Source organism: Rhea pennata, chromosome 2 (assembly GCF_028389875.1).
Source record: "Rhea pennata isolate bPtePen1 chromosome 2, bPtePen1.pri, whole genome shotgun sequence".
Lineage (NCBI taxonomy): Eukaryota > Metazoa > Chordata > Aves > Rheiformes > Rheidae > Rhea > Rhea pennata.
The window spans coordinates 139,431,064-139,446,863 of record NC_084664.1 but is presented as its reverse complement, the minus strand read 5'-3'; the positions used below and the strand labels follow the sequence as shown (position 1 = coordinate 139,446,863).

At 35.8% G+C, this 15,800-nt stretch overlaps 1 protein-coding gene across 9 annotated transcripts in view; it reads left to right on the top strand.

The window, feature by feature from the left end:
* The window catches only part of VPS13B (vacuolar protein sorting 13 homolog B), a 460,401-nt gene that overhangs the window by 348,007 nt on the left and 96,594 nt on the right, over positions 1 to 15,800 (top strand). For all 9 annotated transcript variants that reach the window (XM_062570474.1, XM_062570471.1, XM_062570467.1 and 6 more), the window contains 2 exons: positions 3,352 to 3,489; positions 14,718 to 15,122. In XM_062570474.1, coding sequence (XP_062426458.1) covers positions 3,352 to 3,489; positions 14,718 to 15,122 — 543 coding nt within the window. The remainder of the gene's footprint in view (positions 1 to 3,351; positions 3,490 to 14,717; positions 15,123 to 15,800) is intronic.

Here is a 15,800-nt window from a genome sequence, read left to right as displayed (position 1 = left end):
GGTTGTCAATCTGTGATAGTTGTCTCACCATTTTGCTTTTGCTGCCACAGACAAATTTTTCACATCGCGTGGAGGATAGAGTTTCTGGCCCTCTTCACCACTCTTCACTTTTCAAGCTTTTCTTTTCTCTCTTTTGGCTTGCTGTAGAGTAATTCTACCCTCTCCTTTTACTTATATATGCATCCCTGGGGTTTTCTCCAGCATTTTCTTTATACAAATAGCTGCAAATTTAAGTGCTGATTTTTGGGAGAATCATAGAAAATGGAAATGGAAATGACCTATTATAATACATTATTCAGACCAGTTCCCTACTGATGCATAATTGTTCCCTATCGTATATTTTATAGTGTTCTGTCAAGTGTATTTTTAAACATTCTGAACATTTCCATCATTTCCTTGAGGGAGAAGAGTCCTTTTTCTAATAGAGCACACCATGAGAAATTCCTTACTTTCCAGCCTAAATTTTCTTTTTCATTCTATTGCTTCCATGGCAATTTTTATGCCCTCTGGCACCCCACATGATTTCTTTCTTTCCTGATCATTAATCCTATGAAAATATATATGCTGTTTTCTGCTGTAGAAAGTATTTCAATCAAGATACATTATTTTACTCTTTACCTTTGTAAATTTGTCCTACACAGATACTTTTTGTAGCTCCTCTTTGAAACTCCATTCAAGTTTTTGAGACATAGACCAGAACAGTCAGTTGTGAAGTCTCTGGATTTCTTCTAGCTTTCTTCTCATTATATAAAAACTAATTTATTGATCCATATCTGGCATATTTGGATGTACAGCTAAGTCTGCTATCCAGGTTTCAAATTAACCGTGCCATGGACGTGGAAAGCTCAAGCAGTTCTTCTCATGGCCCCTCAGATTTATTACCTTGCTTGCCAGATTGTGTGAATGCAAGTATCCTACTTCCAGAATTGTCTCAATTTCAGAATAACTCAGTTGTTTTGGTGGTAAAGTTTCACCTAAACTTAAAAAAAAAAAAAAAAAAAAAAAAAAAAAAAAAAAAAAAGACATGAAACCTATAGAGCAAGTGTGGATTCAAAAGTAATATATTCTGTTGGTTAATTCTGAGCACCGCTGTGTCCTTGTGTTGTGTTCCTAATCTGTGAGTTCTGGATCTTCCATTATTCATGCTATACCCCAGATAATGGAGAGGTGGCGGTGCTGGACTTTTTGGACTCATGGCAGATCAAAATAATTTTCTGAAATTCCCTGTGATTCCTTTTATTTATTTTATTTTATTTTGTTTTGTTTTATTGATTCTCTGCTTATGTGCTGCAGTTCCAAGCACCCTGAGGGCTGTGTTTGTATAGCTAGTGTATTATGTCATGCAAGGATTTTCTGCTATGTAACTTCTTTTCATTACAGATATTTTCATCTTTAAACAGTTACATCTCTGAAATAATTATTAGGCATTTAATAACATAAACACATCTTAGAAGAGTAGTAAAAACAGTTGATGTACTCTGCAACAGAGTACATATATTTGGCTAAATTTACTGACATTTCTTAAAAAACAGTGGTTGATCTACGCTGCTATGTGCAACATGTCACAGTATCTTTCAGAAATGTGACAAAATAATGGCCTATTACAACATTTTTCAGCTGCAGTCAGGAACAGTAACCTAAAGATCAGTTTAATTGATCCAGTGAAACAATGCACAATATTCTGTAATTTTTACAATGTTTTTTACTGTGTTCTGAAAAATATAGGTGTATTATTTATTTATCATGTGCTACTAGTGCAAAGTAAGATTGTGTTATGGAATCAAGTCAAAGATAACATTCATGTTCAGAACAACTACAAGACTATATATTTTTGAAAAAATATGTACCTTAGTAGTAAAGAATTTTTTTATTATTTTCAGTATGTTAGGCAAATTCTTGACACAGGAAAAGAAGGTATTCCCTAAAGCTTTAACTATAGAAAAGACAGTGTGCCATACCATTCTGGTTAGTGTAATTAAAGAAAAGGGCTAAGAATTACAAAAATTTAGAAATTCACAGGGAAAATATACAAATCTGTTGTATGCAGTGACAGCTCTTAAATAACTGTTGAGAGCTGACTTTATAAATGTATAGTGGGAATAAAGTGAAGGAAAGGCTGTAATGTATATGCCATGGAGTACAAATATTACTGTAAAGTCACTGCCTGAAAATTGATCAAATAAAAATAGAAGAATGTGCTAACTTTTGATCTTTTCCATATAGATGTAAAGCCATGATCAATTGGTTTCAGTAGGTTCTTTGAAATCACAAAAGGGTTCATATTTGCCAAGTTTTATATGAATCACATGATGAGGTCAAGAAATAGAAATTCCAAAGCTGACTTTATATACCCAGTCCACATATGACTGTGAAGCCACGTTACCATATGTTGATTATAATAGTGGGTTTGTAAATACTGTTCTTGAAAGGTATCCAATCAGTAAATCTCAGTTAAATAAAACAGTTAAAACAATTTTTAATTGACTGAAAATGGGAAAGTTGAAATTTCAAGAAAATCTCTTTAAATCTTTAAGTATGAGACAGAGAGTCTATAATTAAAGTAGCAGTCTTGGTACTAAAGAGTAATTGAGCATTAAGAATTTAAGATGTGTAGTGCCAGAATTCAGGACTCTTACTGCAAAGGTCATGAGTTGCTAAAGATTAAAAGGCTTTATACAGTGCTGTTTCTACCATCTGTGATATATAGAAAATGAAGAAATGCATAGCACTTGGAAGAAATTAATTTTAATGTACTTCTGTAATATTATGGACTGATCAAAGGAATACCATTCAAGATGGGATACAAGAGTAGCTACTGAATTTTAAAAGCCAAACATGATGTGTGAGTGAAACCCCAAACTGAATGATATAACTGCCTTGTCACTATACTCTATCCTTGACAGTGGTGCCATTATCTTTTAGCCTTCGTAATTTCTCTTTCTGTTGTTACTTTCTCTACTTGGCAGTGAAAAACAGTAGCAATTTTTAAGTATTGATTCTTTTGCAAGGATTCTTGAAGTGTCATCATGATTAACGCTAAAATTATGGGATACTAAAAGTCATCTTGTGGCAGATGCTATTTTTTACTCATATTTTACTTGCTATTTTTTGCAGGTTTTCTGTTAGTGCTATCACCTGTATGCATATTTATGCCAGCAAATACATGCCTGCATTGCATACATGTGCACATCTGTCTAGAGGCACAAATGCTGTGTGTAACAGTATTATTATGAATACTAACCACTGTATATATATTTTGAACATTTTATTTTATCAATTTTGTATTTAGTATTTTGTTATATATTACATTCCTGGAATATTGTTAATGAATATGATCGTTATCACCTGTAGATCCTGGAAAGACTCTACCGGAAGCCCTAGATTATTGCAAGATTTGGTTGCAGACGGTAGCAGGAGAGGTAGACGCTAAAAGTGGTATTCCACCTCCTCTTATCACAGTGCAAATTAAAGACTTCCTTAATGGACCAGGTAAGCATTACACTTTAATCTCCTCTTTTTAGTGTAATTTATTCCTAGATACATACAGACATACTGATACATCAGATTATCAGAAAAATGTTGTATTCCTTGCTGATGAATGTGGAAATTTCCTCCAGCAATTACCCTGAACTGAGGTCAAAGTGCAGGAATAGTCAGTCCTGGACTGACCTTACATGGATTTAAGGCCTATTAATTATTTTCTTTCTAGGTTAAATCTGGAAAGCTTATTCCTTTAGAAGTTTGAGATTGGCAAATTTCCAACAAAATGAAAACTACCTGCTTCCAGCCGCTGCCTTTGAATTTGTTTCTGAGATTTTTATGAGCCTTTTTCTCTTGGGTTCATTGGAATCTGGGTACCTGGCATTACAAATTTGTATCATCTAATGTGTTGATACTGTAAAATTGAAAAAAATATTTGTACCATATTTCTTTAACTAACACAGAATATGAGTGGTATGGTATATTAGCAATTATGTAGAATAACATAAATGACTGGAAGTTTCACTCGTGAGGAGTCACAAACTCCTGCGAATAGAAGTACATTATACGTTCTGTTTTGTGAATTGTGTATTTATAACTACATTGCTAATTTAGAACATAAAGTTACAGTTATGTGTACATTACATAATGTATGTACATTATGTATAGACATTAAAAGTTAGAAAATACACTTACATTTTTCTGTGCTATCTTAATTCACCTCTTGTTCATGTTTATTGTAATTTATTGAGCTGTGTTGCCTCCTTTTTTCTTGAACAGCCTTCACGCAGCATACAGAATGATCTGTTACCTGTCATTTTGTGAGCAACTCTTCAGTACTGGGCTGTCCTGTTCATTTAGTTTCCTATAGTGTCTAATTTATTATTTACAGCATTTAAACCTAGCTCTACAGCAAAAAAGCTTGTTTCTGCTGTATTGCTTAGTGCTTCAGGATGTGAAATACTTCAGAAATACTAATTTACCTGCACAACCTTTTCACGAGTGATGGGATAATATATCCTGTGCATTTCACAGATGGTAACTCAGCACAGGGAAATTAAAGACTTTAAAATTGCTTTAGATTATCAATTTAAAATGTATAATTTCATTTTCCAAGGTATTTAGAAAATGTAGAAATTTAGATATTGGAAGCACAGTTCCTTTTGTCTTTTGATGGAGCCGTGATCACTTCTGCATAGCAGACCCAGGTATATCAAGTTGAACTATCAGAGACTGAGACATACAAGCTTGCCAGCTGACTCTGAAGACTATGGTCAAGTAACTTGCAAATTCATTTTTCCACTCAGTTAGGCAGGACTCTTGAGGAAAGAATAAGTACATGAACAGCTTCATTATTTCCATTTTTTTTTTAGTTCTCTGTGCTACCTTAAAAGAGTTCTTTTAATACGAGATTTTAAACCACCTGACAATGCAGGGTTTTGTTATATTGATTATATTGAGAGTCAAGATTTTGGGGTTCCAGTCCAAAACCAGAAGGAAAATGTATTTTCGCTTAACACTATGATCTTTTGGTCATTGCTGCCAAATTGACTTTGTTTTATCTTCCTTTTTTTTCAAATTTGTTTGTGAATGAGTCCTCTCTTTCCCCATCTCTGGTAGATTTTCAAATTCTCAAATGCCTTGTCTCTCCATTCCCCATATCTCAAGGTTCTCCCTGTAGTTTCCTGGCCCAGCCAATTATATTTAATTGCTTACCCAAAGGTGTTTCCTTGACAGTCTCCTGTCAGTAGACAGTCTTCCAACTGAACTAGCAAAGAAGAAAGTCGGTGGCTTTGCAAACCAGCTCGCTAAGTATATATTGACATGAGTGGTCTGACTTTCTACTCCTTTCTCAACAATTCAGTCAGATCCTGATTCAGTGTTAAATCTCTCTCCTCTGTAGTATTTGGCTAAATAGGGAACCAAAAAGCAGTAAATTCATACATCGTAAACATCAGGCTGCTTATTATCCTAAAGCTTATATAGCTTCAGTGCTTTCCTCCAAGATCTCTTCTGAGCTAAGAAGCATTCTTTTTTATCATTTTTCCTGCTAATTGGAATGACCATTAAACATGACTCAATGATAATTACCCTGTATTTCAATAAATTGTTTTAGCAAGGTAATAGAACAAAACAGAGATGAATTCCTCTGGAGATTTTTCTAATCTCCAGTGTTACAACAGGAGATCCTCTTCAAATAAACTAACCAAAAAGCATTTCATGGGGGACTGGAAGTTTCGTTGGATCAGTAATGAAAGACACTTTCAGCATGTGATTGCATCAGAGTAGCATATGCAAGAATGTTATGGATGCTTGACAACTCATTAGCAGGCTACTGGAAAAAAGTTATTAATTCTACTGGGAGGAATAGGTCCTCTAACCAAGGCTTCTTCCAGGATGAGGTAGCCTCTACATTACCAGATCCTAAACCTGCAGCTGTTCATCAGGGTCAAGAACCTCAACAAACTTCTTCAGAGCTCCTGTAAGGTCACCAGATGAATGACATTTGTGACGGGAGACATCATAATTAATAAACTGAATAAACAAGTGCACTGCTGGAGTACCTATGCTTATGCGCATGCCTAAGTCAAAGGTCTAGTGGCTTCTTGTGCACATGCCAAATAACGGTGCAACTATTTTGCGTATTTTCTAAGGACATGCTGCATAATTTTGTATTCATTTATGTATGTAAGTTTTATAATTACAGTAGGTAAATTTTTAATATACATTGGTTGCAATACATACTAATAGACAGTAGCTGTTGGGTAAAGCTGATCTGCTTCTCTGAATGTTTTTTAAAGTTAATCATATACAGACAAAAATCTGGATATAGCAGTTGTGATGCTAAGTGAACACAGTTTTCTGTATGTATTTCAGTATTCAAAACTCAGTGGTTTAATCATAATATCATTTTTCTTCAGAAATATTTTGTTGGCATGCTGAGGTTAAATTTCAGATATTAGGGTCAAACATGCCTATGTTTTATGATGCAAACTATTATACAAGCAGTTAAAAGAAAAAAGCTGCAAATGGTCCCCAGTGTTTGCTGCCTTAGATAAAAACTGTGCTCCTTGTAAATAGTTTGTCAGTAAAAGTAGATAAGTAGATAGTGTTCCACAGAAAAATTGTATACTTTCACCACACAGGAAACCAGGTTGTCAGTCCATATTAAGTTGGAGATCAAAAAACTACAGCAAGTAGCTAAACTTGGAAACCACTAATTAAATGGGAATAACAGGATACATTAATGCACTTCTTGCCACATGAGTTGATTATTTTGTACATTTTTGGCAACTAAAGAAAATGATATTTCTTCCAGATTTTAGGTAATAGGATCCTAGGAGAAATAAGCATTCATCATCAGGCCTGTGGGAACAGACCTCAACTTTAACCCTACAATGTATTAAAGGACTATTCTTTCTCTTTCTACAGTAACTAATTATTTAAAATTTTTTAAATTCCATCTCCATCAGTATGCACAACCCTCTCTCTTTTATATTTAATGTGTTACTGGATTCTACATTTACTTCTTCTCAAATACATATAAGTGAACTATTTATTGCTTCAGCATTAGATATTGTTCTTTAGATGAAGAATAAATATGACCATCTTGTAATATTTTTCATATTTTTATATAATCTTTACCTACTAGTTCTTTCTTCAGATCTTTTTAAAAAATGTACTTTCTTTAAAAGCTGTCTTTTGACATGTTCTTTCTGCATGGGATACTAAACATTTCAGTAATTCATGAAGTAGAGCCTACAAATTCCCTTAAAATACTTATACAAGCAAAATATAAACATTTTATGCCAAAGTCCTCTTCTCTAAGTATTTTCTTGGAAAGAGGTTAGGTGTGAAATAGCTAAGATCTTTGATACTTTGCCATTTGAAATAATTTCTGTAGAACAAACTATCCAGACAAACTAAGAAATACCATTTCCCATTGGACGATAAAATAAGAATCAGGGTTTTTCTTTTTCGGCCATGCCCTTCCCTAGCGCTGTTTGGACATTGTGAGAAGCACTGCGCCGTATCTATAGTTATACGTAAAAGAAACAAACAAAGCTGCACCCTAGCTCTCACTTCAGGGTTTCTTTTCTTATTTCCAAGGGCACCAATTGTGTCCATTAGCAAGGTCAGTGGCTTGGAGAAACCTGGAAAAGAGCAGCTACCAGAAACCCACTAGAATAATATCTCCAGCAGGTGATAGATTAGTTGGAACAAATTGGAACCATTGCACTTCAGCAATCCTGGTTTCTTTCAAGCTGTTTTAAAAATGTCGTCATTTTAATACACAATATCAGCCCTGCGGAACAGTCCACAGCAGGTTAATTTGAATCATATGATGTATCACTGCCCTCAGCTGACATGAGCTCCGTTCCATGTGTGAAGCCATAATAAATCCATTCCCAACCGAGGCAAATTCCCTGTGAGAAGGTGAACTAATCCAGGCCTCACACTGGCATGTTAGCCCTCCGTAATTGAAAGCAGGGCCACCTGTTCCCAGCACAGTTAGCCTATAGAGGGAAAATTAGCATTAGATCAGATACTTAATATATTAAAAATCATTCATACTGCTTGCAAGTTCAGCTGTGGGCTGCTTAGAATGACATCATATATAAACCTAGGAATGTGCCCACTTGATCCCAGTTTAACAGTTTTGTTAACCATGGTGTTTGTTAACTTTGAAATGAGAATTTTTTGATTTAATGAGACCTGACACGTGAGAAGGGGAACTAGCCAGGGTGCAGACTTTTCTAATTAACTCTGGGTCATTTGCAAAACTTTTGAGCTTTCTAGTAGGTTTTTTTTTCCCTTTGCTCTTTTACAGACAAGTTTTTAAAGCACTGACACTGTAGCCATGAAATGATATTTATTTGATTAGAAGGACAAACAGAAATATTCCAAACAGGTGGACCAGCCAGTAGGTATTGCTTTGTTAGTAACACATTTACTGTCTGCAGTTTCAGTGTAAAAATGTGTAAAATTATCAAAGTATCTTTCTAAAAACAGGATCTGAAAAATTAGAAATCCAAACCCCACTTATTTTAAATTAATACTTAGATGCCTGAGTATTGAAAATGAAACTGAGTGCCTAAGCCAGGTAGAAAATTTGGAAAATATTTTCTTGGTCTCTTTTGCCTTATATTGGCATTCTTTAAAAGTTATTGCTAGTATATGCTCAATTTTATAAACACTTTTTTTCCCTTCATATATTTCTTAATCAAGATACATTATTTGGCCGCTAAAGCAGATAACGGAGAGTTACTGTTTATGAGGGTTTTTTTGTTTCCACAAACTTGCTCCATGACCTGGGACAATTTATTTCATCTTGCTGTGCTTCAGCTTTCCTAATTCTCTAATGAGACAGTTCAGTTAGTGTTTCTTCAGGTAGGGTTTTCCTTTCCGGGTGAGGCCTCCAAATACAGAAGGAACCCCTCTGCAGTTTTTGGCCTAGCCACACAACCCTTGAGACACTTCAGGGAAGTATTTGGCCATTGCATGGTTGCTTCATTTTAGTCAACTTCCTACAAATAGGAGTCACCCCCTATCCTTATTTAATGGTACCATTGCTCTTCTAGACCTACAACAATTCATTCTGGTTTAGTCATGACCATTTTTAAAAAAACAGTGCAGTTCCCTCACTGAGCCTTGTCCGAGTTCTCCAGGCTACCTAAAACTTGTTAATGTCTTGATGTCCCCTTTGCGTAATGTCAGTGATGGACCACATCATGGAAGCGTGAGTCAGGGAGCTCCCCGCAGGGCTCCTGGTGGGTTGCTGGTGGCCTTCCTGGCCTTAGAGAGCTTCGTGGGTCCAGGCTGCAGCACCCAGATGCAGTAGGTAGAAATGCTGAGCGGTGACTACTGGCTTCTTCCTGGCTAATTGGTGCCTGTCTCTCAGAAGTGGAGCACAAGATGCACTGCAGATGGCCTCTGCAGCCTTGTCTCGAGTTTCTGCCTTCTTTTCCCTTGATCCAAATCAGGAATGATGAATTAGAGGATAAAAACAATTCATTTGGATTCTTTTTGCTTTTCAGTTTCTTTTAATTTGTCACTCTTTTGATGCCTGACCAGGGACAATTGGGAACAGTACAGCTAATCTTTGCTTTACATGTGTGTGTGCCTCCTCTTTTTTTATAAGTTTAATTCTAACAATTCAGCCTCTTTGTTACTAAAGGGCCACCCTGACTCCAAAGCAGAATCAGGGCTCAAGATTACCTTCACCTTCCTCAGGTTTCCTCTCCTAGGCTTCTTATATCCAGAAGGGTGGCTCCCAGAGAAAGGATATGACTGCTGGTGAAACGTTTCATGCCTGTTGCCTGCTCCTCTCCTGTTTATTTCAGACTGGAAATTCAATCCTCCTAAGAGTTCTAGGCAAATATTGATCTCTTTTATAGCAAGACTATTTTGTTAAGAAGCAGCTTAATATTTTACAGCCTTGCAAGGTGCTCTGGAAATTTCCTGGGATGGGAGGAGAGAGTCTTGTGTGCAACTAGAAGAGAAAGATCTGACCTTTCTCTTGCCAGCTATGAGAAATGAAAGCTCTGTCACAAAGTGAGGGATATGAGAAGTCAACAGATTCTTCAAATATACCACATTTTTTCTCTCGTAGTTCAACTTTTCTCATAGTTTGTGAAAAGACCCCCATCTTAGGAGAGCTTAGAAATAATTTTCCTGACGTTTACTTTCTGATTTTTCAGATTAAGAATGTTTAGACTGTAGTAGACTATAGTAGTTTATTAGTCATCAAAATAATAACCTGGTGTAAATTCAGTTATGGAGTATCTGTGGATAAGCCCACTGACTTCATTAAGAGCTGAGATAGGCCTAAAGCAACTTGCTAGGAGCACTGTTACCTTGTGGTGTTTATTCATCCTTAGCTTGCCAAATAAAAAGTCCTTTTGGAATAATACCATTATCCTAAGCTCACAGAATAAAATTATACCTTCACAGTACAAATGTGAATGTTATAGAGAACAAGGGTAAAATACTCGTAACACTGAATTTTTTATCTGAAGCTATAAGTAATGAAATGACAAAGGAAGAAATTGTTTTGGACAGGAATTTCAGAGTGCTGCTCATAGGTTTTCTTTTATAGATGTTATGATTTTGTTCAAACGGGCCATATTGAATCCATTGGTTTTTTGTAATAGATTTCAAAATACATAATAAATGTAAGTAATATGATGACTAATGGGTCAAGTGAAGTTGGAACATTTTAAATGAGAAAATAGCTGGAAACAGTTTTCAGGAAACTATTCCAGTTGATTTTTGGTCCCCCACAAGGTGTACATTAACATAAACTCCGTAGAATCGCCTCTGGGACCTGAATTCCCTCTCTGATTTCATTATTGCAATCTGATTCTTTTCCTTTTACTGTTAAGTCATCTCCTGGTGTGATGGGAGCATATAATAAGTGTAATTTATTTATATTTATCTAATCTCCTTTTAACTCAATAGTTATTTCATCATTCTGTTTCCTAGTAGCTGTTCAGAAAGTTGTGAAGGGTAATTAGAAACTAATAATTGACAGACATGGATTTGCTTGGTAATCTAAAGAGATGTGGTGAAGAAATAGAACAATTCAATTCTACATTCAAATAAAAAATACTGCTTTGATATCATCTAGTTCAGTTTGATTGAAAAAAGCCAGAAATAATTTACTTCACCTGTTTACAAATACAGAAATTGCTTTATTATTTGTTTGCTGGCAATAGATACACCTGACAAAATTTGGTATTGCTGTTATGTCTCAAAGCATTGGGGTATCATTGTAGTAATGAGTCACTAGCAGGGAAACCACAGAACTTAAGAGTGATCCAGATAAGGAGTTAAAGGGGGATTTAAACCACCTTTTGCCCTGTCCTGATTCTGATGTAATTCTGGACAATTCAAAGAGTTGTTGGAATGATGGTAACCTGAGTCTTCATACCTGCGGGCAGCAGTTGTGTCCAGAACGTGTGCTGCATTAGGTGGTGTGCTGAAGTACTTAAAGTTGTCTGAAAGACGGGTAGCTTTGAGTTTTGCACCCTGGGAATTTTATTCCAGCTGCATCTAGGTGACCTTTTTCTATTGTTACATCTCTTTTTTGGCCCTTTTGAATGAAGCTGCTGAACATTTATCTTCATCAGCTGCTATAAATAGCTCTTCATATTTCATTAGTTTTCACTGTTTCTATCCACCACTGAAATATGCTTTTCATAGAGGGAAAGTTAATGTTTCTTTTACAGTGCAAAGTATAAAGTGCAAAACAGGACAAAGACTAAAAACATGTTGATTGCTCAATTGGATTTTTATTTTTTTTACTTTTTTTTTAACTTAAAATACCAAAGAATCTCATTGCATACTCTTTTCCCAGTTGTAAAAATAACCTATGTCATTATGAGATAGTTAAAATATTTGCAATGGAGGTTCAAATGTCACATTTTCTGCAATTACGCTTCTGGCTGCCACAGCTTTCTGTCGAGGCTGATTCACTGCATAATAAAAACCGAATGCAAAGCTTTGTCAAGTTATCGGTCCTGACAGCATTTTTGCCATGTGACACTGTTCAAATGCACTGCTTCAAAACGAAAAACAGAGAAGCCATTTGCATTGCTCTGGGGTCTACTGATATTTTTTTTTATTGCTTTCTTGAATGAGAGCAATGTTTGTGAAAGCAGGTGACCAGCAGCACCGGTTAGAGACCGGCGCGGCAGGACAGGTGCTGAGCAAAGTCCCCCCCCCGAGCTTCCCCGGGGCCCCGCAGGCTTCTCTGCCCCGGCCTGAGAAAGCCCAAGGCGGAACTATTGCTCTGGCATTCATCTCCTCTTCAGGGCTTTCGCAGTCAGATTACTCTCCAGCTTCATCTTGATGCCTGTCCTATCAACTTCTCCCGAAGCACTTTTAGTTTGGAGGGGTTTGGGTGTTTTCTTCCCCTCTGGGCTACACTACCATAGGAAAGCATTAGCAGTAAAATACAGCCTTGACAAACAAGTTAGGCATGGAAAAGCTATCACACCAATCAGTAAGGGTCCTTTCCTCATATTTACTAACTTACATTTTTGATTATTTATCAAAGCCAAAGTATATTTTATTTTAGTCCTTTATTTGCCACTTCACTAATGAAGAAAATTAATTCAATAAGGCACTTTTTTTCAAAGTGCCTCAGTGGTTCAGGAACCCAGATCCTAGAGTGGGTTGGATTTCAAGCTCGGGTGATTTTAAAAATGCTGCTCACTTGCTGTTTTTTGAAATGTTTATTTGGAATAACTTTCTCTTTTATTGGGTGTCATAAGTAAAGGAATATAATAATGTTACACGAGTCTCTGCTTTGTAGCTCTCTTTTTCTCCAGCAAAATGGAGGAGAAGATCAATGATTTATGTGAAGAGATAGGCAAGTTTTGGATATTTTTTACTGACAAGAGCAGTAGAGAAATTATTATTGGGATTTTCAAAAGCATTTGGAACTTTCTGTTTCCCTGTGGTTTTAATTAAAAAATAGCTACATAAATATTTTGAAAAATCTTCCAAGTGGTCATATGTGGCTTTGGATGCCTCAAAATCTTGCTCTTTTCTTATGTCCAGCTTTCTAGCTTTGATGCTTGCCTTTCTATTAAGCCCAGGTGTCAGCTAGTGTTTGCCACAATCCTTAGTTCAGTGGGGAAGGCTTTTACACAAGAAAAAACATTTCTGAAAACTATTCAGTAAGTTATGATTAAAATAGTTTTTCAGTCTTAAATCTCTGTTAGCTGTGACCCTTTTCTAGGAAGGTTGTCACTGTGTTTTCATTCAGATGTAACAGAAATCTTAGCTGGACCTTAGCAAGATTCTCTTACCTTTGTAGAAAAAGTGCTAGTTTAAAACGTAGAGACTAATCTGTTAAGGTACCTAAGCAGCTAACTGAAATTTAGACTGACAAATATTTTTGGCAGTCAGAAAAGTGCTTTAACGTGTGCCTGAGACTTTCTGAAGTCAGTATAAGCCAATGCTTAATAAAGCTTGAAGGCTCTGCTCCTGCAACCCTTAGCATTGCGGTAAAAAGCTCCAGTTTACCTGAAGAGTGCAAGAACCAAGTTTATCAGTTTACATCAACGTTAAGAGTAGGAAATGATCCTGGATAACTTAAAACGAGGCCCTAATTTTGGTGATATATTTGTTAATCTGTGTAAACCCTTCAGCAAACAGTGTTTCCAATATGTATTTATAGTGAGACTGGGAACTGAGCAGTGCTCTTTTCCCTGAACATTTAACACAGCTTAGATGTATGCACAGAATTTTAATTATATTTTGTTCAGTTCCTGATCGGGGGGAATAAAAAAGCAAGCTTTTCTTCCTGCCCATTACTGAATGAAGGCTGAACTTGAAATGAAAAATTTAAAAATCTAAGTTTAAGCTGGATTCCTGTAATGAAGCATAATGTACTGACGAACAGGTAGCTGGCAGCACAGAAACAAATTTCAGCTATTATAACACCCTACTTTCCCTGTGAGATAATCTTGGTAATTGCAACATCACCACTACTAGAAATATCACTGTTATCAATGTTGTTAATGCTGTTTGAAATTTCTAAAAGTTCTGTGAGATTTTCAGCTGTCTGTGAAGTACCAAAATTGTTTACTAAAGAGGAAAAGAACATAGTCTTTAAAATACTGGATTATTTCACTCTTCCCTGAAAACAAACAAATCTAACCATACCTAGGTTTTCATTTGCTTCTTTTTTCACATTTAAGCATGAAAATGCATTGAAGAATTCTGCATCTTAGCTTTGTCAAAAAACAAAAGAATATACATGTTATTCACTCATTTAAACACGTTGTAAATGTTCGCTATTGGCATTGGAGTTTAGTCAAATAGTTCTACTCTATGTAAAACTCAAGAGAATGTGAAGTGTATTTTTATTGTGGTACACAAGGACTCACGTATTTACCCTCCTACACACTCAGACAAAGCGTATGTCTTTCAGAAAGCTGTGGTGATCAGCTGTGGAAAGAAAGAAGGAAATAAGATTGAGATTGTGTCATTTTCCTCCCTTAAAATTGCAGTTAGTGAAGATTGCTTATAGGTACTTTTCCTGAGATTTTAAGTCAGATTTATTCATAAAAAATATTGCCTTGTTACATTTTACCATTGATTCAGTCACTTTACTGAAACATATTAGAAATGATATTATCCCCCCTAAATGCCTAATATTTTTCCATTAAATGAGTAATTGCACTATAACTGCTGATATTTTTCTCTCCCTTTCTTTCCTACAGCTGACATAAATGTGGATGTATCAAAACCTTTGAAGGCAAATCTCAGTTTTGTCAAACTTGATCAAATAAACCAATTTTTGAAGAAAGTCATAAACACAAATGATTATGAACCCTTCAAGGAGGCTACTAAATCAACTGGTATTACTGCAAACACGGATGCCACTTCAACCAAACACTCCAGTACAAGGGATTTGCTACCTGCAGTACATGCTAACGGTGTGCAAAATGTTTCAGTACAGGAAAACTTGTGGAGAGCTCTTTCCTGCTTCCAGAAAATTTCTGTTCGCACTGTTCAAGTGGTTGTTTCTATGGAAACCATCCCACATCCAAGTAAACCTTGTTTGCTGATCTCTTTTGCAAACCTCAGTGGAAGCCTGAATATCAAAAGTGGACATAAAACTACAGGTAAGAGCTTTTGAAAATGTATTACTGATTTGTTCAAATAGTGGTACTTTCTGTGAGGTAGCAACCAAGGGTGCATACTTTTGTAGTTAATATCCTCTACCTTGTAATTACTAATTTTCTAACATAATTCTGGATGGAATATGATAACAAGAATGACTATTCTTATATTCTGATAATGCAGTATATGCTTTACAGGACAAAATTTTGTAACTCGGTAACTATGTTTTAGCATTATGCCCCTAATTTTCTTAAAAACAAAACAAAACAAAAACATTCAGAGACCAGACATATGCTACAATGTAGTTATTGGTTCATACCATTATTCTACTTCAGGCTTATGAGGGGTTCAATTTTAACATGCTTCCTCTGCACAGCTGAGAGTTACACGCAGAACATGAGAGTTCCAGTCTCAACAACTATTTTCATTACTGCAAAAATGTGAGAAATTTTACACGTTGGGTAGAATTAGCAGAACACCAAATAGATTCCTTTAAGATGGAGAAATTTTGAATAACTTCATAAATAGTTTGGCTAGTATTTTAATAAAATTAATAAGATGGTATATTTACAAAATTTGGAGATGAGCCAGACCTAGGTAGTTGGGAAAGTAGTTTGAGAGAGAAAGAAAATGGTCTGTAGCTGAGAGGTACAAGTCATAGGCCAAGCTAGGTGATGGTT